This window comes from Narcine bancroftii, chromosome 1 (assembly GCF_036971445.1).
Source record: "Narcine bancroftii isolate sNarBan1 chromosome 1, sNarBan1.hap1, whole genome shotgun sequence".
Classification (NCBI taxonomy): Eukaryota; Metazoa; Chordata; class Chondrichthyes; order Torpediniformes; family Narcinidae; genus Narcine; species Narcine bancroftii.
This window is the reverse complement of record NC_091469.1, coordinates 65,650,054-65,672,359: the sequence shown is the minus strand read 5'-3', so window position 1 is coordinate 65,672,359 and position 22,306 is coordinate 65,650,054. Positions and strand designations below refer to the sequence as shown.

General features: G+C 37.5%; 1 protein-coding gene across 1 annotated transcript in view; it reads right to left on the bottom strand.

The window, feature by feature from the left end:
- shc3 (SHC (Src homology 2 domain containing) transforming protein 3) overlaps positions 1-22,306 on the bottom strand; it is a 170,300-nt gene that overhangs the window by 75,720 nt on the left and 72,274 nt on the right. The window contains exons 2-4 of the mRNA XM_069928732.1: positions 7,708-7,778; positions 3,544-3,607; positions 1,267-1,386 (exon numbers count right to left, since the gene is read on the bottom strand). Of these exons, the coding sequence (XP_069784833.1) occupies positions 1,267-1,386; positions 3,544-3,607; positions 7,708-7,778 (255 nt within the window). The remainder of the gene's footprint in view (positions 1-1,266; positions 1,387-3,543; positions 3,608-7,707; positions 7,779-22,306) is intronic.

Below are 22,306 nucleotides of genomic sequence, written 5' to 3'. Positions count from 1 at the left end.
TTCTCCCAGCATTCGCAGGATCCATGATTCAAAGAAATTCATCAGGTCTCTTCCTTTGATTCCTTCTTTCGGTCCGATAATTTGAACATTCTTTCATCTGCTAAAATTCTCCATGTGGTCAGTCTTGTCCAGCAGGCCTTGTCCATCTGACTCCCATTTCTTCACAACTTTCTCCAGGATAATATTTAGTTCTTCTCCCAACTCCCCAGCTCTGTGAGGTCCGCCAGCCCCGAGGCCACTCTTACACTGCTTCCTTTCGGGCTTTCGCTCGATGTTCCTGGCTGAGTAGAAACTTCCTCAATTTTTGTTCTCAGCTACCTTGGTTTCTTAGTTCTTGTCTTGTCCATTTTGTAGTGAAATAAAATCTTAATTTTAAGATTTTAACCATCTTTTTGATATGCTTCACGGAGAGCTTGATCAAAATGCATCTATCCAAGCCCTTCGCATAGCTATGCTCCTTTCTGTTCCATTCTTACTTGCTTCTGATATTTCTTGGTTTATTGACTGTAATGTTATTATTGAATGCCCCACAGACCACTCCTACCAATTAATTTTTTTCCCTTAACTATTCCTAATCTCTTCCCAGATGGATTCAACATTTTGCTCCTTATATCTTATACCTTCCCTCATTATCACCCTGATCTAATCCTTAACTAAGAGTACTACCCCACCACCCTTACTTTCCTACCTGCCCTTCTTGATATCCATATATATTTAATTCACAGACCTCTCCACCTTGCAATCACATTTCTGTAATGGCCACAGATTTGTGCCACTAGTTCACCCTTGTTTTGAATACTACAGGTATTCAGATAAAGTCCCCTCAAACAGTACTCATTGAGCTTTTAAAAAGCTTTTCCTATTTTTCATTTGAAATGATTCCATTCTGCTCTTTTTTCATTTTTGCTTTTACTTTACCCCCACACTTCACTTTTAATTTATTCATCCTTCTCCAATCTGTTGAACCCCACCCCCAACCCAATATTTAGTTTAAAGCCCTATCTACAGTCCTTTTCAGAAGATGGTTTACCTTAAGACAGCTATGCTACTTGGTATTTCATACACTATATAAATCTATGAGACCAATTACACAAACAATGTTTGATTGTGTATAAAATGTCCAAAGGTACAGTATATTTAAATTTAATCTATTTTGTCCAGTTAACATCTGCTATGCACTTCAATGCATCCAAAAATTGCAGCTTTTATTTTGCTGTTCTAATTTTTTTAACTAAGGAGAACAAATCTTGAAGTAATCTTACCTACCTGCTTTGTGTCAGGTGTCATGAGATTGAGGCTACTTGTTGAAATATTCAGAGTGATGTTCATTCCGGCAAACTGCAAATTACTCTTACCAAGTATACTAGACAACGCTTTACTTGGTGGCTGTTGAGGCAAGTTACACACAAAAAAATTAGCCAAACATTTACTGACGTGGAGATCCTAAAAAGATTGTATTTAATTGTGCATATAATAAATTATACAAAACTGAAGTAATTTATTTTGTTTTTGCTTTTCAAATATATAAATAAAGTTTCACTTCATTATTTTGATCATTACTAAAACATAAAACAAAGTATGAATTTTTAAGTTTATTTTCAGGATGTAAGGATTGCAGACAAGGCCAACATTTATTAGGCACCATCATCCCTCTGAGTTGAACTTAAAGAAGTTCAAAATGTGGAGTCTGTGACCAAGGATCTCCCATAAAGCCTTGTGAATGGAAATTCCAGAATTCTGGTCCAAAATTATGGGTTTCCTGGTCTTGTTCCTCTATATTTATCTTTCTTGTCTTCCAATTAAAGGTTGGGTCTTTATGAGGTGCTCTGAGAAACACCTTGCCAAGTGCATCTTGTAAAGAGTGAATATTACAATCAGTTGATCATGAAGGTAACAAACCAAATTTTTCTGATAAAAATTTTTTAACTTGATAATGACAAAAAAAGTATTCAGAGGGATTTGAAATTTGTCTTTCATATGATTAAAAGACAAAAATTTCCCTGCTTCAAGGCAATCTTCAACTTCTTAAATTCCCATTTTGTTCCAAACTTTTAAAAACTGATTATCCACAGTAAAAGAAAAAGGTTTATTCTGATATAAAGGTCTTATAGAGCATCAATATTTTTCTGTTGAAGAGCAAATGGAAATGTTAACCATCTCTACTCATGTGCATACACATTTGATGTATGCAAGTCAGAAGCTGAGGGGGAAAATATTAGAAAGTGTCTTATTAAAAGGATAAAGATAGATTTTCAACATCACTAATTTGCGCAATAATCTAAATATAGTTCTAATTCCAGAATCTTGCATTCCTTGCGTGAATGTGAGCCATGGACTGATGACAACAATGTTGTAGGCCCAAATATAAGTTATGTTAATCTATAAGGACATCCTCCCTGTTTGTTACAGAATTATGTTCTTTGTAATCTTTAAGTTATAAAATATATTATTTTTAGTAAAGGGCATTTGTGGGTTGGATACAGGGACATTTATGCAAAGAGAGATTGCGCAATCATGTTAGCAGATAAGAAAGGTCTTCCAGAAACAATGTGTCTGTATATTCAAAGTCAGGCAGAAGCCATCAAAGCCTTATCATTGTTCAGCTGAAAACCACAAGCAGCCAGAAAAGATTTATGATTGTTCCATAGAAATACTGGTTGCTCAGAAGTACCTGTGTACACACACAGCCATTCTACTTGTTGGTCTGAATAGACAGCCCAGAAGCACTTTCTCATTAATTTTTGGAAAAGAGGAACTTCAAACAAAACCAGCAGTGATGTCATGTCATGTGATATGGACACTCCAAGAAGGCATCTTTAATATTGCACCAGTTTCATCTGAAGAGTCAGAGAAATGCAGTAACCTTCAGTGGGAGAGGTACTCTTGTGTTATTTTCCCTTTGACAGGGAAGAAACATAGAATCAATGGCTTCAAGTTAGGAGAGCCACAGTCTATTTGTCAAGAGAGGGGAGTTTTGCATGTACATTTATAATGGTCACTTCATTTAACCCTTGCCTGGGGTGATGAAATCATCGTGTGAAACACAAGAGGGGAATCTTTTGAAAATGTCATTTGTAAGATGAAATATTTCACTGAAAGCAAATCGACAAGAATTTCTGAAATTGAGAACTTTTGAACAGCAGTTTAAAGACTCTGAGTTTCAATGAAAACAATTTCTAAGACTGAACTTTAACATCATCTCTTCAGAATTGTGCCTGAACCGTTATGGTTTCGGATTAGCCACACACACACACACACACACACACACACACACACACACACATTTGCACATATGGGGTTAAGTTTAGAGTTAAGTAAGATTTTATATTATTAATAGTTAGTAATTAAAAAAATTATTGTTTTGAAGATACCATTGTCTTGGTGAATTTCTATTGCTGCTGGTCTATGTCGTAACACTGTTGAGAGCAAAACATCATGAAATTAACATGCAAAACTTATGAGGTGATGCTACCACATGTTGAAAAGACTGCAAAATTAGATTCTCTTATAATCAAAACAAAGAGAAAAAATATGGTAGTATACCTTTCTTTTTCGAAAAGCCCCTTTAGTACCTGGCACCGCTTCACACACTCTGCTAATAGCTTCTCTGAAAAAGAAAGGCATTATAGCAAAGAAAATTTCATGAAACAAATTAAACCCGCTTACTAACTCAATGCTGCAGGCAGCACAATATATCAACTAAATTCTCTCTGAAAATAGCTCATTTTGTCCAAGTCCATACAATTGCGGATGGGACTGAGTTTCTGAATATAATTAAAATAATGATAAAGATTATGTTTATCATTTTTGTTATAAGAATCTCCATGGTTCTTTAAAAAATTGGACATTATTTGAATACTGCGTCACGGGTGATATAAAGACATTTTCTCTATCATCAGGAGAGAATAAAGTAAGACTCATCTCATGAGTACATACAAATTTCACCTGTGCACCAAAAAATATCAGACAATAACACACTCACTTCAATCAGCACCCAAAAATGTGGTTGTGATAAATTTCTTCTTTTAATATTTGTACTGACATTTGTAGTCTCCTACTTCAGTTTTCTGTAGTCCCCTTTTTTCAAGCCACCTTTTTCACCTCAGGAATATTGAATCAGGCACAAAAGAGGTAAAGTCCATTCTGCTCCAGAAGTCCTCTTTGACTGGAATATCATGAAACTCCAAGACAAACAGACAGAAATTTCCTTAGAATTGTTCTTGCTTTATCTCTATAACAATGCCCAAAAGTTGAGAAGAAGGACTGTCTACAACTATAAATGTGCCTTTCCCCATACTTGATGAGAGATTATAATGGTGCAGGGCATGCATCACCAAGGAACCTGCCAGTACAAGAATTAAATGTTGTAGTTTTACATTGATATATTCATTTAAATTGATCTTCAATACACCAAACAAGAAAACTGAAATATAAGCAATGATGAAAATATGTCAGGAAGCAGCTCTAGAGAGAAAAAATAATATTTCAGATCAAAAAACTTTCATCAAATGTCCAAGAAAACTAGTTAAGCCTAGATCATGTGGTTATGTTTTTGAGTATTTCCAAGCATGTAAGGTTGTTGTTTTATATTTGTGTAAAGGCAAAAATAAAAATGCTAGAAATGTTCTGAATCTTAGGCAGCATCTGTTGACATTTTGGACTTAGCACCATTATTAAGTCAATTTAACAAAGCTCAGAATCAAAGGAAATACAGATTGCTCTTGGGGCAAAAATTATGGATGTAAAAGTTGGTCTTGGCATCACAAAAACCCTAAAACCAAGCTGTCAATTTTTTTTAAAGTTATTTTATTTACAGGATTATTAGCTTAACAATATCATAATGTTTGGAGTGTCTGTTACGCAGGGCATTAGTAGCATTCTGATAGCTCCTCAGCTCAATTCCCAATCTTTGATATTGCACTGATCCATTGAGAAATACTGACTGTATAGTCCAATATGGATTTGAGTTCAAAAGTTGGTTATGCAAATGAACTAAAACAATACATGATTGACTGCAAAGATCCGATAAGGTTGCAGAGATGGATTGTATTAATTATCTAGATTTGAAAGCTGTAATAACTTGTTTGAAAATTGATGATAACACTGATTTGGGACAATATTGATACAAGTAATCAAGTAGAATGGACAGATATGTGGCAAACATATCTAATGATAGAAAATGTAATGCAACATATTTGCAAGTAAGACCAGAGGATGAAAACCTTAAATAGTAAGACCTGATATGGATTATGGATGAAAAGAGATCTTGAATGCAGACACATATTTCATTAAAGAAAATTTTGTAAATAAGGCCCAGAAATAAGCAAAATGTATTCTTGATCTTATATTTAGATACATTACTTATAAAGATATGTAGATAATGTTTAACTTATCCAATGCTTACTTAGTGTAATGCACTGTGGGGCAATTCATGGACAGGAATATAAAAGTAATAGGGGATGAACAAAAAAAAATGAATGAATGCTCTTATGAATGGAATAGTTTTTCAAATGAAGGCTTTTAAAACTAAATATACCAGTTAAAAATCAAGAAGGCTATGGTTGAATAAATAGTGATACCGATTAGACCACAGCATCTTATAGTATTAGTGAATCACAGTGCCACTCCAACTGTACTTTGCCATGATTGCCTCTGTCACTGGCCCTCTGTTCATTCTGATGAAGATCCCAGGTGAACAATTCCTCTCCCAGCTGGAGCCCCAGGGTAAATAATCTCTCTCCCAGCTGAAGCCCCAGGATCTCTATTTGCTCTGTTGCCTGGAGCACATTTAAATATAGAACTTACTGAACTACACTTCGAAACCTCTCTTAAGTTGATAAAGCTCCTTGAGTCATGTGGCATAAAATAAATAAATAACCATGCAATACATTGAATTTCTTTCCACATGTTTTGTATTAGCTTCATCAGCTATGGTAGTGCATTACCCTTGATAATTGAGTCAGTGATATTGTTTCTGTTGATTTGCATAATGAAAGAACAAGTTTAACATGAACATAGGAAAGACATATAATAAAAACAACAAGACAACTTGTCAACTTCAACTGCTCAAAGATCATTCATCCACAACTTCCAATTATTGCAAAGCTGGTAGACTGTTGTGTGGGAAGAGAAGGTATTAAAGCTGAATATGAGGAGTACTTTTACTGGTGCAAGGTTAGGGATTAGAGTTCAGTCAGAGAGAGGATCAGAATGGGGTTTGAAGTCGTCCAGGGATTGACATCACAGTGGGGTGTTGGTCAAGCAGATAAATAAAGGACCAAACAGGCAATCAGGGATTAGGATGGAACATAAGGTAAACAGGATCCCTGAAGATTTTGCTGATGAGGATGTGAGAGGAGAGGGGGAGAAGAGACATAAAATGGGAATGAATATTCAAAATACTACTTAAAGGAGGAGCCACTGAAGATGATGGATTCATTGTAGATCCTGCCAGCAGATATTAAGCAGCTTAGGCATCCAAGACCACCATTCATGTTTGTATATGCTTATTTACTTTCATAATGTGCATTTCATGCCATCAGAAAAAAAGTGACATTTCAGTAGTGCAAACAGAGTTTTGATGTCCCTGGGATGGTTTATGGTTAGGGTTAAGTTAGTACAGGGAAGATTCAAGGGCCTGATAGTTGTTTGATAAAAGCTGTTCTTAAAACTGAAGTGCTGGACTTCAAGAAGAGATTATGACCAAAGAGATGATAGTCATAATGATGTTGATTTATGACATTGACTGTCCTCAAGGCAACATCTCATTGAGTTGCTTTTAAATGATAGACTTGGCTAGGTTTTCATTTCTGCAGCTTTTTGCATTCCTGGGCACTCGAAGCAACCTGTCAATATAATGGTGCAACTGGTCAGTATACTTTCCACAGTAACCTATAGAAGTTCATAACAACATTCAATGACATCCCACATCTCCTCAGACTTCTTAGAAAGTAGAAGTTTTGGTGTGCCTTCTTCATGGTTGCCTCAATGCGTTGGCTCCCAGAGAGGTCCACTGATAAATAGATTTCCAGGAACTTGAAAGTATTAATCCTTTCTACCACCATTCTGTCAATGAAGACAGGTGAATGGTCCCTTGGTCTGCTTGATCTTGGGACCAAAACTGTTTCTCTGGCACCGCACGACCCGATTCTCAATCTCCATCCTATAACCCACAACCATCATTTGTCTCCCCTCATCTCACCCATTCCCTGTGGATAGAAACTCATCAGTGTTGGACTTTTTACTGACTACTGTCAATTATTTATCATTTATTTCAGAAAAAAAAATTCTTTTGCAGCTTCGTTGCTCATGTTTTTCTGCATTGCAACTTTTCCTACCGACAAGAACCCATAAATTTAGTTTGTCAGTGATAAGACTAAATTATTATACCTGAGTAGTCTCTTTCTGAAACACTTGATCATGTTTCACCCAAAACAATGTATTATAAATAAGTCAGAGACTCTCTATTTAAGTAATGTGCAAGATCATTGAGATGTCTGAAAGAGTGGCATACAACTTGACATATTGAGAAAGCTTGCATGATATTTATTCATACATACAGATTCCAACAAGGCTTCTTAGATAGACTGCAATTCCTTAAAGAAAATGATGTTATTTTGAAGTTATAAAGTTATCATGACCAGGATTAAGATATGAAAAATTACATTTGAAATAAGTGAGTAATACATTTTTAAAATGGTATCTTACCTTGTAATTTGTGTCCTTACATTGAAATCAAGGGAACGCATTGACCGCAACACTTCAATACAGCCAAGATACTGTAAAACAATTAATATAATGTCAATATGTTTATCAATTTTTCATGAACTAGCAATCTAGTATATTAATTTTCTTTTCTCCCTATGCCATTCAATAACAAATAAATTTATTTTTTTAATTACAACATGTGAAAGCAATATTAATAACAATAATTGACATTTATAGATTAAGGTTTGCCAAATCATTTTGTAGAGACAATTTTAGCCAATTTTGCTAACAAACTTGGTCCAAGAGATAGGTTTCATTGTTGTATTTTGTGGCTTTTTTTAAAATTTCCACACACTATAACATACTCTTTTACATCTTTGGCATTGTGGATGTATTCCCATTGATGCCATTGCCATCCTTAAGGACTTGTCTACATTAAGGATATTTTATCAGTCTAGTAAACTTCAATGCACTCACTCTCTGACAATTACATTTCTTCCTAGTTAAGGAGACTCAAATTGCTTGTAAAGCTGTGTGAATGGTTTCACAAAAGTCATACATATTGCAGCATGACATCCTTGCTCTAGTGTGCAAATTTGCTGATGGCATCATTGGGCCGCCACATTTGATGTGTTAAAGAATGGATGGCAATGGAAGAATGCTGATAGATTTGAACTTGGATGTTTAAGTTTGTATTGTTTGTGTCTGAAAATTCATTTAACTCCAGAGTGAAATGCAATTGGAACCACTTTCAGGTGGCATCTCTCCAGTTTGGAAGTTCAATCAGATAATTCTGGTTACAATTCATTCTTGCTAACCTTGTGTCAATTACACATAGTTTTCTCATTAATAACCTTATTTATAGTTAATCCTTCTCTACATTGGAGAGACTACATGCAGATTTGGAGATGGATTTGCTGCGCACCTTCACATCAGTGAAAGGATCTTCCAGTGGCCAACCACTTCAGTTCCACGCCCCACTCCCATGCTGACATGTCTGTCCACGCTCTCATGGACTGCCCCACCAGGACCAACCATAAATTGGAGGTGCAACATTTAATTTTTCATCTGAGTACTCTCCAACCAGATGGCATTAACATCGACCTCTGGTTTCTGCAAGCCTACTCTCCATTCTCCTTCCTTTCCCTTTGTCTTCTTTTCTCCAGCTTTCCACCCCTTCTCTCTCCATTCAGAGCCATTACTCCTCCCCCTGCTTACTGGTGTGTCCTGCCTCCCTTATCCACCTATTACCTTCTGCCTTTGGGACTGTGTTCCTCTCTCTGTCCTCCTCCCCCTCCCACATCCCTATTTTACTCCATCAGAGACATCCTCTGATATCCACCCTCCCACATCCTCCCTGTGCCTGACATCATATGAAGTTTTTCTATGCATCTCCCTTCTTTCAATAGATGCATGGGAAATTAGGCCACTTTCAAGGAAAGTGTAATGAGCAAGCAAGAGTACTTAAATTGTTTATTGGCATGCTATCCAATTATCTAAGTTAAATGAAAGCATTAACATTGAATGGTAATTTGACAAACTAAACAATAGACAACTTCCAACAAATAAAAAGTAAAACACAAAAGTCTGCAGACACCGTGGTTGAAGTAAAAACACAATGCTGGATAAACTCAGCAGGTCAAATAGTGTCCTTCATATAGCAAAGGTTAAAAAAATTGCCGAAGGCTTACTTCGATGACTGACACTCCACCACTCCCCCCCCCACCTCCCACCCAAGACCCCTTCTCTCGCTTTAAGCCTTGCTCCTCTTGGACACCTCATCCTGCCCAGCAGCCCGCTCTGGATCTTTTATTTCCAATTGCCGTCAAGACATCAACCATCTCAACTTCATCACCCCCTTCTCTTATTCCAATCTCACCTCCTCCGAATGCTCTGCCCTCCACTCTTTCTGCAACAATCCCACCTCACCATCAAACCCGCAGACAAAGGTGGTCTTCTACCTTGCTGAGGCCAGATGACCTCTCAGACACCTCCTCCTTCGAACCCCTCCCTCAGGACCCCACCACGATACATCAAGCCACTATCTCCAACACCATCTCCAACCTCATCACCTCTGGTCACCTTCCTCCCATGGCTGCCAACCTCGTTGTCTCCCATCCCCACACTCAAACCTCCAGGTAGACCCCTTGCCCCACTGAACTAGTTTTATCTTACCTTGACTCTATCTTTTTCTCCCCTGGTCCAATCCCTCCCCACCTATATCCACGATACTTCACATGCCCTCCATCTCTTCAATGACTTCAGATTCCCCACACTGGACCACCTTGTCTTCATGATGAATGTCCAATCCCTTTATACCTCCATCCACCTTCTGTATAGAAGGTCTTAAAGCACTCTGCTTCTTTCTGGACCAGAGACTTGACCAGTCACCCTCTACCCTCTTCACATTAAACAACTTCTCCTTTAACTCGTCTCACTTCCTCCAAATCAAAGGAGTAGCCATGGGTACCCGTATAGGTCCCAGCTATTCCTACCTGTTTGTGGGTTTTGTGGAGCAATTCATGCTGCAAGCCTACACAGGCAAGACCCCTTATTGATAACTACATCAGGGCTGCCTCATGCACCCATGATGAGCTTGTCATCTTTATTCACTTTATGGCCTACTTCCACCTCAATCTCAAACTCACCTGGTCCATCTCTGACAACACTCTCCCCTTTCAGGATCTCTCTGTCTCCATCTCGGGAAACAAGCTTTCTACTGATATATATTACAAACCCATTAACACCCACAGCTACTTGAACTACACTTCCTCACACTCTGCCCCCTGCAAGGATTCTATCCCCTTCTCTCAATTTCTCCATCTCTGCTGCGTCTGTTCCCAAGATGGGGTCTTCCAGCCCAGATCTTCTGAAATGTCTGCCACAAACATAGCTTCCCCTCCACCACTATCAACTCAGCCTTCACCCGCATCTCCTCCATTTCCCATTCCTCTGCCCCAGCCCCTCCGCCACCAGACACAACAAACATAGAATCCCCCATCATTCTCACTTATCACCCCACAAGCCTCTGGATCTAATACATTATCTTCTTCAATTTCTGACACTTACAACAGGATCCCACTACCAGTCACATCTTCCCTTCTCCTCTCCTCTCTGACTTCTGCAGAGACTGCACCCTCCATGACTCCCTCTGCACCCCTCCCTTCCCACCAATTGCCACCCGAGAACCTTACCCTTTGACTGCAGGAGGTGCCACACTTGCGCCCATACTGCCTCTCTCACCACAGTCTGAGGCCCCAAACAGACCTTTCAGGTGAACACTTCACTTGTGTATCCACAGGACTGATTTACTGCATCCGGTCTTCCCTTTGTGGCCTTAACTACATTGGTAAGACTGGGCGCAGGTTGGGAGATTGCTTTGCTAAGCACCTTCACTCCACCTGCATCAGTGACAGAGACCTCCCAGTAGCCAACTATTTCACATCTGTGTCATACTCCTTGTAGCACAACTGAGAGCACTCATGACTAGAGAGAGAACACGCTTTTACTCAGTAAGAATAACATACAATAGTCTTTGGACTGAACTGGGGTTTTGGCAGGGATCCAGGGTTTATATTGGGATATACAGGGATGGAGTCAGTGGAGGAACTAGTCCTTAGGACATCACATCAGTAGTGAATTCCCAGTTCACTACACTCCCATAATCATAAGTTTGTCCATGGTCTTATGTACCTTCCCACCAAGACCACCCACAAATTGGAAGGACACCTGATTTTCCGTCTAGGCACTCTCTAGCCAGAAGGCATTAACATCATCTTTTCGGTTTCTGCTAACCTGCCCTCCTCTACCCCTCCTTCCCATCCCAACTCCCTTCCCCTTTCCTGCTCTCCTCCCTCCCTTTCCTCTATTCACCTAGCCATCCCTCTTCCCCTTGATGTCCCCTCCCTCACTATTCCACCTGTTACCTCCTGCCTTTGTGACTATCCATCCCCCCTAGTCTTTTGTTCAGACACCTACTGATATTTTTCCATACTTTGATGAAGGGCTCAAGCCTGAAACGTCAGTTATATATTTTTACATTTGCTACATAAAGGACACTGCTTGACCTGCCAAGTTTCTCCAGCGTTGTGTTTTTACTCCAACCAATAAGAATCAGATTAATCGTCAATGCAAATAATTTTAAACATAGGCCCAGAAATTTTGTGGGGTTGCTTTAACCTCTGAAAGAATGGCAAACGTAGCCCTTTGTCCAGACATGAATATAAGAAATATGAGGAGGATTAGAAAACATAGCCTACTGACTTTCATATGTCTAAAATTCCTCGATTACCTTTAATTCCAAACAATTATAAATTTCACCTGGAATAAATAAGGCATGGAATCCACAGTACTTTGGCTTGGTGGATTAAAAATTGGCTTGCCTGTTAAAAAGTGGAGATTAGTAGTGAACAGAAAGTATTCTGCCTGGAGGTCAGTGACAAGTGGAGTTCCAAAGGGATCTGTTCGTGGACCTCTGCTCTTAGTGATTTTTATAAATGACCTTGATGAAGCAACAGAAGTATTAGGTCAGTAAGCTTGCAGATAATATCAAGGTTGGAGGAGTTGTGAATAGTGCTGAAGGCTGAAGTACAAAAGGATATACAGGATGTAGAGTTGGCCGGAAAAATGACAGATGGAGTTTAATTCTGATAGGTGTGAGGTGATACATTTTGAAAGGTCAAACCAGAAGGCTGAGTACAAGGTTAATGGTCGGATACTTAACAGTGTGGAGGAACAGAGGGACCTTGGGGTCCAAATCCATACATCTCTCAAGGTTGCTGAGCAAGTTGATAGGATAATTAAGAAGGTATATGGGATGCTGGGCTTAATTAATAGGAGGAATGAATTCAAGAGTCGAGAGGACATATTGCAACTCTAGTGAGACCACACAAAGAGTATTGTGTTCAGTTCTGGCCACCTCACTAAAGGAAGGATGACGAAGCTATGGAGATGGTGCAGAGAAGATTTACCAGGATGTTGCCTGGATTGCAAAAGAAGTCTTATGTGGTTTAATCAAAGCCCTGTCCAATTGAAGTTCTTTCACTTGGATTCCTGCCTTTCTGCATAAAAATTAAGTAATCAATTGTCTTATGAATCACTTTCTGTATCTACTTGTTGACTTTCTATTTTTTTGTGTACAAAGACTGTCACTGTGCTTTAAAAAATACGTATTTAATTCTTCTTTCCAAAATGAATAACAAAATGGAAGAAGTATATTATGATAGACAACCACAATTATATATGTGTTTAGTGCAAACATTCAAGGACAATTTTCTTACAGAAAATATTACCCTAAAAGGGATTTTAAAAATTGGCAATGCATTACACATATTGTGGCCCACCTAGCAAAAACTGCATAAAGTCAGTTTAAATTGCAGAGGCAAACTGCTGACGACCTATTCCTTTTTCTCAGCATTTCAAACTGAAAGTTTTCAGATGTATTCTTAATTATCCTGATCAAACAGAGCTAGCATAGCTTCAACCACTTCAATTGCTTAGAAAAAGGGAAATGAAAATGAAATCAAGCCTGAAGTACATTTCAAAAACAAAATGACACAGGTCTATGGAAAATCTTGACTTCTGATAAAGGAGACATGGGTCAAAAGGCCTCAGAAATTCTAGAGAAGCAAGAGACTGCCGATGCTGCAATCTGGAGGAATACCCATCTGCTGAAAGAACTCAGCAGGTATCTGATGAGGCAAAGGGATGGTCAACATTTCAAGACAAAATCCTGCTATAGGAATCTGATCCAGGATATCGCAAACACCTACAGGGAACACTGCTGTCAGAGAGCAGCAGCAATCATCAAGGATCAGATCCACATCACCCAGCACATGCTCTGTTCTTGCTGCTGCCATCAGGAAAGAGGCATAGGTGCCAAAAAACTTGCACCACCAGGTTCAGAAACAGCTGCTCCCCCTCCACTATTAGACTCCTCAACTACAAACTCAATCAGGGATGCATTTAAGGATTCTTACTTGTGCACTTTATTGAGTTATTTTATTCTCTCTGGATTGAATGGTCGGTTTGTTTACATTTGTTATCTGTTTACAGTTCTTTATTTGTTGACCTGTATATGCTATGTAGATTTTTTTTTGCACTGCCAATAAGTGGTAATTCTGCCTCGCCTGCAGAAAAGGCATCTCAGGGTGGTATGTGATGCCATATATGACAATAAATCTGAAATGTCAACTCTAAACATCACCCATTCTTTTGCCTACACACATGCCACTTGAACCACATAGCTCTTCCAGAAATTTGTTTTGTTTCTCTTCAAAAATTCTGTTGCTTTCCTACCAGACAAGTTATTGTAGATCCCCACAGAAAACAGGTTTGAATAGATATTGCTTGATCCTGTCTTTTCCAATAAGTAATCTGTGTCTAGAATTGAGCATTATGGTCATTCATTTTTGGAGTACGAGAACCCCTCAAAATTCTTGCATTTTTAAAAAATTCAAATTCAAAATTCAAAAATATATGACATTCTCATTTCCATTAGTTTCTAATGGTTATCCAATGAATTTAAACAGGCCATATTGAAAATGTAATATCTAATGGAAAGCATCACAGCTTCATTTACAGCACAAATAGTATCCACAAGCATCTGCAGCTGAAGCTCAGACTATTGTTACACATGGTCAGCTTGTTGGGAATTATCTTAGTGAGGCTATTTTACAGGTTAGTATCATATACACATGAAACAATGACTCAGATACATAATTTTGAAAACTAGTTTAACAGTTAATTCAGAGAATTTTAAAAATATGGAATAAGAAGCAAATATAATAACCATGAAACACAAAGAAAATGATTTGGCTGACTACTGTTTTCAGGAAGGCCATATGGCTTTGGTAGCACAAGTTCCCTTTGTGACTTCAACTCCATTATAATAAGTTTGCCTCTTAACTGCCCTTTGAAATGGCCAAGAAACTCAAATAAACTTACAAAAAGCAACAATAATAAATCCAGATTGATCATCATTCATTGACCTAGGCAAATGGAATATCAATGGTGTGGCCATCCCAATTAACTCTGCTAAATCCACATATCCAGAAAAATAAAGCCGTAATCTGACATTCTCACATGCTTGAAATCATATATCTGCACTACCACCATCCCAGATTGTGCCCTGTCCCTCTGGGACTATTGACCTACCACTTTAAATTTCAAAACAAGCAGGAGTGTGCTGAGAGAATCAAAATTGGCTCTGGGACCAATGACACATCATGGTATCTGGTCAAACATGGACATGGAATCCTATTATTGATGACTAACTACTGTCCTCACAGATGTTCAACCATTCCTCCTTTATGTTGAAAACCACTTAGGAGGAGAAATAAAAGAATCAAAGATACAGAGGGTGGGAACTTCAATGTTTCACAAAAAAGGGTTTAGGATTAGCATTACTCTTCAAGTTGGCCAAGTCCCAAAGCACTTAGCTTCTATATTGGACGAGGAAGAGGATGGAAGAGCCAGCATGACAGAAAACCTATTGGAACTCACCTTTAATATGTCTACTGCAGATATATATCGGTCCATAACTAAACTTACAGTAATTAGCAATGTATTGCAAACATACTAAAAATTGTGTGGCTCCACCAAAATGCAAAGAATGGCGACTGAAATCCACATGCATAATGGATGTTAGTAGCAGCAGAGTTATATCCCATCACAATATATAACCGCTCATTATCTTGAGTACTTCAAGGATGCTGACAATAGTTCATGATTAAGTGTTGAAGGGCATAGAAACAGTATACCTTAAGACATATCCTAAAAATGTGGTGGCACTTGATTTGTGTCAAACCCAGCCCTACATGCATGCTAAGCAGCATGCTATAGAGCCACCCATCCAACAGAGTGGATGAAAATTCTACAGTGCAGCCACATTCAATCATGCACGTGAGTACACAATTTACTATTCTTGGTGATGTGGGAACCAAATGAAAAAGTTTTCACCTGAAATTTTTGCTACAATTTTCAGCCAAAGGTGTTGAGAGGCTGCTGTATACTGTGCTCCTTCTGATGTCTGGCCCATCAGAAAGGACAGTCTTTACCATATTCTGTTCAAAACACATGATATTTACTATTTAGGTTTTAACAGCACAGGTGATCCCCATATTATGGATGGATGGTTGCTTTCTTAGAAAACAATTAGTTTTATGATTTTCTATAATACATAGCTGATTCATTTTCACATGCATCAAGAAATGCTAGTTGGAAAAATTGTTTACTCTTTTTACACATCTATTCTGTGCAAGTAGATTTTATTCTGTATCTCAAATTTCTTAGGAGTGAATTCTGTCAGGGGAAATTTCTGTATCCAAAAGGCTGTAGCATGAAGGTCATCTGCATCTTTTAATTTTACGTTAAGGCCCAAAAGAAGTGCAATAATCAATGTTGGATTGTGGGTAAATAGAAAATGTAGAAATGTGGTTACTAGATTGCCCCATCAAGACAAAGAGGCACCCAGAACAGCCCAGCCGACCAGATAACAATTTGTGTATTATAATAGTATGTCTGTACTATCAGATTTTTTGCGGCAGCAATAGTTTCACTGAATGTGTGATCCCCATGTGTACACATGATATTCAGAATTATTGTCTCTCTCAAGAAAAAACTTCTGTTGCCTAATTCCAACCTTGGTCCATCACTATGGACCAAATACTTTTAGCACAGTATACATTAGAATTGTTACCAGGATACTACACAATGATTTGAATTATTTAATGCCAATGGCCACACATCAACTGGACATGAAGAGCTATCACTAACCACAGTCTGGTTATTCACTAGTAATCTCTCACTTTATTTTTCATCTGACCATTGCAACATACTTTTGGCCACCATTTAAAATAAAGGGATGCTTTTAAATTGCTGCAGTCACATAAGTTAAAATCAAAATAACAATTGATGCTAGATATCCTAAATAAAAACAGACTACGCTCAATCATCCAGATCTGCCCACATCTGTGGAGGAAAAAGTTAATTTTTCAGATTGATGCATAATTGAATTCAATTTACCCTCAGAACTCAGAAATGGCATGCTTTTTCTTCCAATATTCTAACTGTGAACATTTGTTAATATTTATATTATAATTTTTAATTTTTTAAAATATCTATTAACTTCTCCATATGGTAATGTAATTTATACCACTGGTCTTTGGCTGCAACAACTATGATTGTGTGTGTGTGTGTGTGTGTGTGTGTGTGTGTGTGTGTGTGTGTGTGTGTGTGTGTGTGTGTGTGTGTGTGTGTGTGTGTGTGTGTGTGTGTGTGTGTGTGTGTGTGTGTGTGTGTGTGTGTGTGTGTGTATGTGTGTGTGTGTGTAATATTGTATACACACACACAGTATATAGAATAACAACCAACATTATCATTCCCTTTTACTTCTCAGGAGGTGCTAGGGACATGGTGAGGGTCAAGAGATGCTATACCCCCTCCATCCCAAAAGTAAGTGGTAGTTTATGTTCCAGCACAACAGGCAGTTACTGGATATTTGACTAAACTATTTATTGCACATGCTTGTACTGTAACTAAGAGAATAGAGTGTCTTCCAGTGTTTCTAAAAGACAATGCCCATTTTCATAATTCATGGCACCAAGATCAGAATCGGTAGAATTTATTTATTGTTTGTGAGTCCTTAAACTTCAGAGAATCTCCATGCCTTCTCCACAAACATTAATTTCACAGTCACCAAAAGAGCAGCTTTCCCAGAATTGAATTAAATAATCCTAAATTTACACAACCATAGAAATAAAAAAGTGAAAATAAATGCTAAAAATCTGATTAAAAAGATAACATTTTGGAGTGACTCACCTGATCAATGTGAAATGAAAACAGATGAAAGTTTGCAGCTAAAATGCAAATTAACCTTCTATTGGATATTAATGGCCTGCAGGGCATTCCCAATTTGTGTTTTGATTTAATATTTCATTTGAAATTCCAGTCTGCAGTTATGGATATATTCTAATAGCAGAGGAGCGTTACATAACTCATATGTAGGTATCTTCTGGAACTACATAAGTTACATAAAGACGTGCTGGCTGTGAAATTCACAATATGTTCTTTTGAAATGCAGAAACAAGGGATTACTAAATTACAGAATTACTGAGTGACTCATGAATGATTCACCAGAGAATCACAGTTATTTAACTTTAGACTTGTTTATAATGTTTTTTTCTCTGTCTTGCTAATCTGTATCAACAACAACATGAAGCTTTATGAGTACCTTCAAGGTAGAAAGCCATCCAAAGATGCTGTGGAGAGGTGTAATCAGGGGGAAAAAAATGTTTGCCTAAAGAAGAAAGAAACTATAAGTTTTGTCAAGTGATGGGTTATTCGATGGATCTTGAAGGATAAATGAGATATAGAGCAAGTTCGGAAAATAATTCCACTGTTTCATTCTCATAGTGCACCAGGAAATCTCACCAATGGTAAGGCAAAATTACATGGATGGTAAGACACTGCTGGAGAATCATTAGGTACTGTATTATTACAACCAAATGATGGTAATTCCATTGATGAGTTACAGCAGTGGTTTTCAACCATTTTCTTTCTACTTTAAGTAATCCCTATGTCATAAATGTTCTGTGATTAGTAGGGGATTACTTAAGGTGGTATGTGAGTGGGAAGGGAAGGTTGAGAATCACTGCTCTAGACACAATTGTTACTGAAATATCTTGCTAGACAAAAATTGTCATTAGCCCATTTCCTTTGGAGTTATGAAAGCAGTGCACATAACAAGTCAAGTAGGTACAATTAAAACAGTGGTTTACAAACTTTTTCTTTCCACCCACATACCACCTTAAGCAATCCCTTACTAATCGCAGAGCACCTATGGCAGAGGGAATACTTAAAGTGGTATGTGAGTGAAAGAAAAAGGTTGAGAACCATTGAGTTATAGACAGAATAAACTTGCTGGCTATTACAAAGACTATTCCTATTACCTACCATCTATGCCTATCCAGACAGTAGAAGTCACATATTTAGTTGGTACTGACAAGGAATCCATAAGTTGTTTTGCAGTGAAATATTAAATCAGTACATAATCCTGCCACAATGCTCTAATGATGAAAGGAATGTTTAAGAAGGAGGAGAGGGTACTGACTGCAAGCCATTTTATCATGGATGATAACAGCTGCTTGTTTAATGCTTAAGTTACATTCATCCTGATAAATGGAGTCTATTCTTTCATTTTATAAATTATGCATACAGATGGTAGAAAAGCATTGAGTTTTTATGTTGTTTGTGGTCAATGACAACCAACAGGCCATAGGGAAGACCATTAACAATGATAATGCCGTTGAATCTTAAGGAGACAAACTTGTTCTCTTCTTTCTGGTGGTGGTCGTTACCTGGTATTTGTGTGACAAGAGTATTATTTGTCATATGTCAGCTAATGTCTACATGTCACCCAACTTCCATTGTGTGGGAACTACTTGATTGTCTAAGGAATTGGAAGTGAAAGAAAACCTGTACACTTCTGATGTGTAACCATTAATCAAGTATTTGAAGAAGGTTGAGCCAAGAAATATGCGATGAGAAACACAGAAATAATAAAGCCCAGGGGGTGAGTAGATTAATCTCCAACAGCCATATTCCTTTGTGAACAGTATGACTTCTCTCAATGGAGAATTTTCCTCTCAATGCCCATCAATTTCAGTTTAACTGGGGATCCTTCATCTCAGTGAAACACTATCTTTATATCAAGGGTTATTACTTCTCTCACTTCTGGAATTCAATTCTTCTGTTCATATTTGAACTCAAACTATAAGTTCTGGAACTGAGTGGCTTGGTGAAAGCCAGAATGACCATTGTTAAGTAGATTATTGGCAAGTAAGTACTGGTGGTAACTCTTTTGGCAATTCATTCCAATACTTGACTTATGTCTAAGAATCCATAATTGAACAGTAATTAGAAAAGTTGTGCTAGTTTGGACTTTGAAATGAGAGCATATCTATAGGCAAATACCTCTTTGCAGTTGCTTTGGAATTACATGGCTGTATGCACTGCTATTGATGAAGCTGAAGTCTTCAGGACAAAAGTCACAATTTTTTGGGGGTCCATAGCATCTATTGTATGGAATGCATTTGGCAATTGTTTGACATCAAGTGGAATAATCAGATTACGTGAGTACCACATTCTGAGATAGATTATCCACTCTACTGGTCAAGCTACAACTAGTTCTGAACCTCTTCACTCTTCCCTTTTGCTTGATAACACTTTAAGCTGTCAGCAGAAATTGACTCATCTTGCTAAAATTTGCCTTAACAAAACTTGGAATTTACGTTGTTACTTATTTTTAAGTTAATTTTGAATTTGAACTTTAATTTAGATATAGAGCCTGGTAACAGGCCATTTTGGTTCACGAGTCCGTGCCGATCAATTTATACCCAATTAACCTACACCCCTGGAACGTTTCAAAAGATGGGAGGAAACAGGACCCCCTAGGGAAAACCTATGCATACACGGGGAGAGCATACAAACTCCTTACAGACAACATGGATTCAAACTCTGGTCCCAATTGTCGGCACTGTAAAGGCATTGTGCTAACTGCTACTCAAACTATGCCACCCAAATCTACATTCTACATTCAATCTTATCATGCTAAGATCATTATAATCTAATATGATACCAATCTATCTAAACTTGAACAAAGATAGAGAAGCTAAAGAGACTCAAATGAATCAGGCAGCATCCATGGAGAGAAATAGGCAGTTGACATTTTGGGTCAGGATCCTTTATGAGGATTATGATGAGAAGGGGGATGGGATAGCAAGCATATAAACCTTCCTTTTCATGGTTGCTGTTCTCATAACCCCCTTGGTCTTAATAAAGGATCCCAATCCAAAATGCCAACTACCATTTCTCTCTATGGAAAGCTGCCTGACCTTTTTGAGACTCTCCAATTTCTCATTGTCTGATCAAGATTCCAGCATCTGCCGTTTCTTGTGTCTATGTTATCTAAACATACTCTTTACTATATCTAACCTTGTCCATATCTGGACAAAGTCTAGAATAAATTCCACAGTTGATTGATCCTTGTGAAACTCAAACTGTGCACCGAGTGTGGCTGAAGAAACACATGTTAAATCTACATAAAATCAGAAGACGATTGAAAATTAATGCTGGAAACCTGAAATAAAACCAAAAATGTTGGAAATATTCTACAGGTCAGGCAGTATCTGTGGAAAGAGGAAGTGAGTTAATGTTTTAGGTCATAGACTCTTTTGTCATCTGGGAAGAAGAGATATTTGCACTTCTTTCCAGTTCTGATGAAGAGCCTTGGACTTTAAACTTAATTCTGATTCTCTTTTCAGAGAAGCAACCTGACCTGCTGAGTGTTTCCAGCAATTTGTGTTTTTATGTGAGGATTAATTTATCATACATGTGCTAACTACTCCATGTTGGAAAGCCCAGCTTTTATTTTCTGAAGAAAATTCATTTACACATTTTGTCAATCAAAAAAATGACTAAATTCACCTATCAGAAATAGTTATGACTGAAGTAGAAATGATTCATGATTAAACTAATGTTAACAATTTATTGAACAATTTTTCAACATTACTGCCTTCAACCTCTACCCTGATCATTCTGCTAAGTGCACTGTAAATGAGCAGCAAAGCATTGCACCCCACTTTTGAAATTCACTACATTTTGTGCTTCCAGAGGATTTTAGGCTTATTTCTGCATTTATCTCACATTTAATTGTTCCTTAATTGTCTTTTTCTTTCCCAGCCTTACTTTTTGTTTCAACTCTTTTCTTATTTTTCAGATTAAATTTTATCTTGTATTGTGGATCAATTTTGATTATTAAACTGATATTTCATGATTAAAAATATTTCTTTTTGGCCAGAAACATTTTCTAAAGGCCAAGTACTTGGTTGCACCAAGCAATTCTCAGAAGTTTAAAGTTATCCCTATTATTGAAATGACAGGCTAATCTGTCAATGCTGTTTTTAGGTCAACAAACTGATCTACCAACATTAGAGTTAGCCATATCTTGAGAGTTCATCAAATGGTTCAGGCAGCTGTTCTTTTAATAACATTTTATACCATTATTAGAATTTTATATAAAAAGAACAATAATTTACATTTATATAAATTGTTACCAAATTCTTGCTATGTCCTTCCTGGATTTCTTTTGCAAGTGAAATTGCTGTTTTTATTTATCAAATACAATTCTAAATGTTTAACTTATATTTACATTGCTGACTATAGAATAACTAGAGAATTTTCTCCATCTCCTCATCTTCTCTCCTTTTAATCTTTCACTATTTCTGTCCTCATCTATTATCCCTGTTATTTTTATCTCTCTTGTTTCTTTTTCTTAGTACATAATGGATATGGTAGAGCTGTGGAAAAGAGGATCTGGCACCATTTATAACTGAGATCTTCAGTGATTTCCTCACTATGATTTCCCTCATTTGTTCCTTTTCTTATCAATAAGTACTCCAATAATTATAACCTTCTATTTCCCACTGTATCCCTACTCTGTCCTACCTTCTCATTTGCCCATCGTCTTGTTCACTTTTATCCTGTCATCCAAGACCAACAAAATACTAGAGGCATCTTTACCCTTCATAGATGTCCTTAT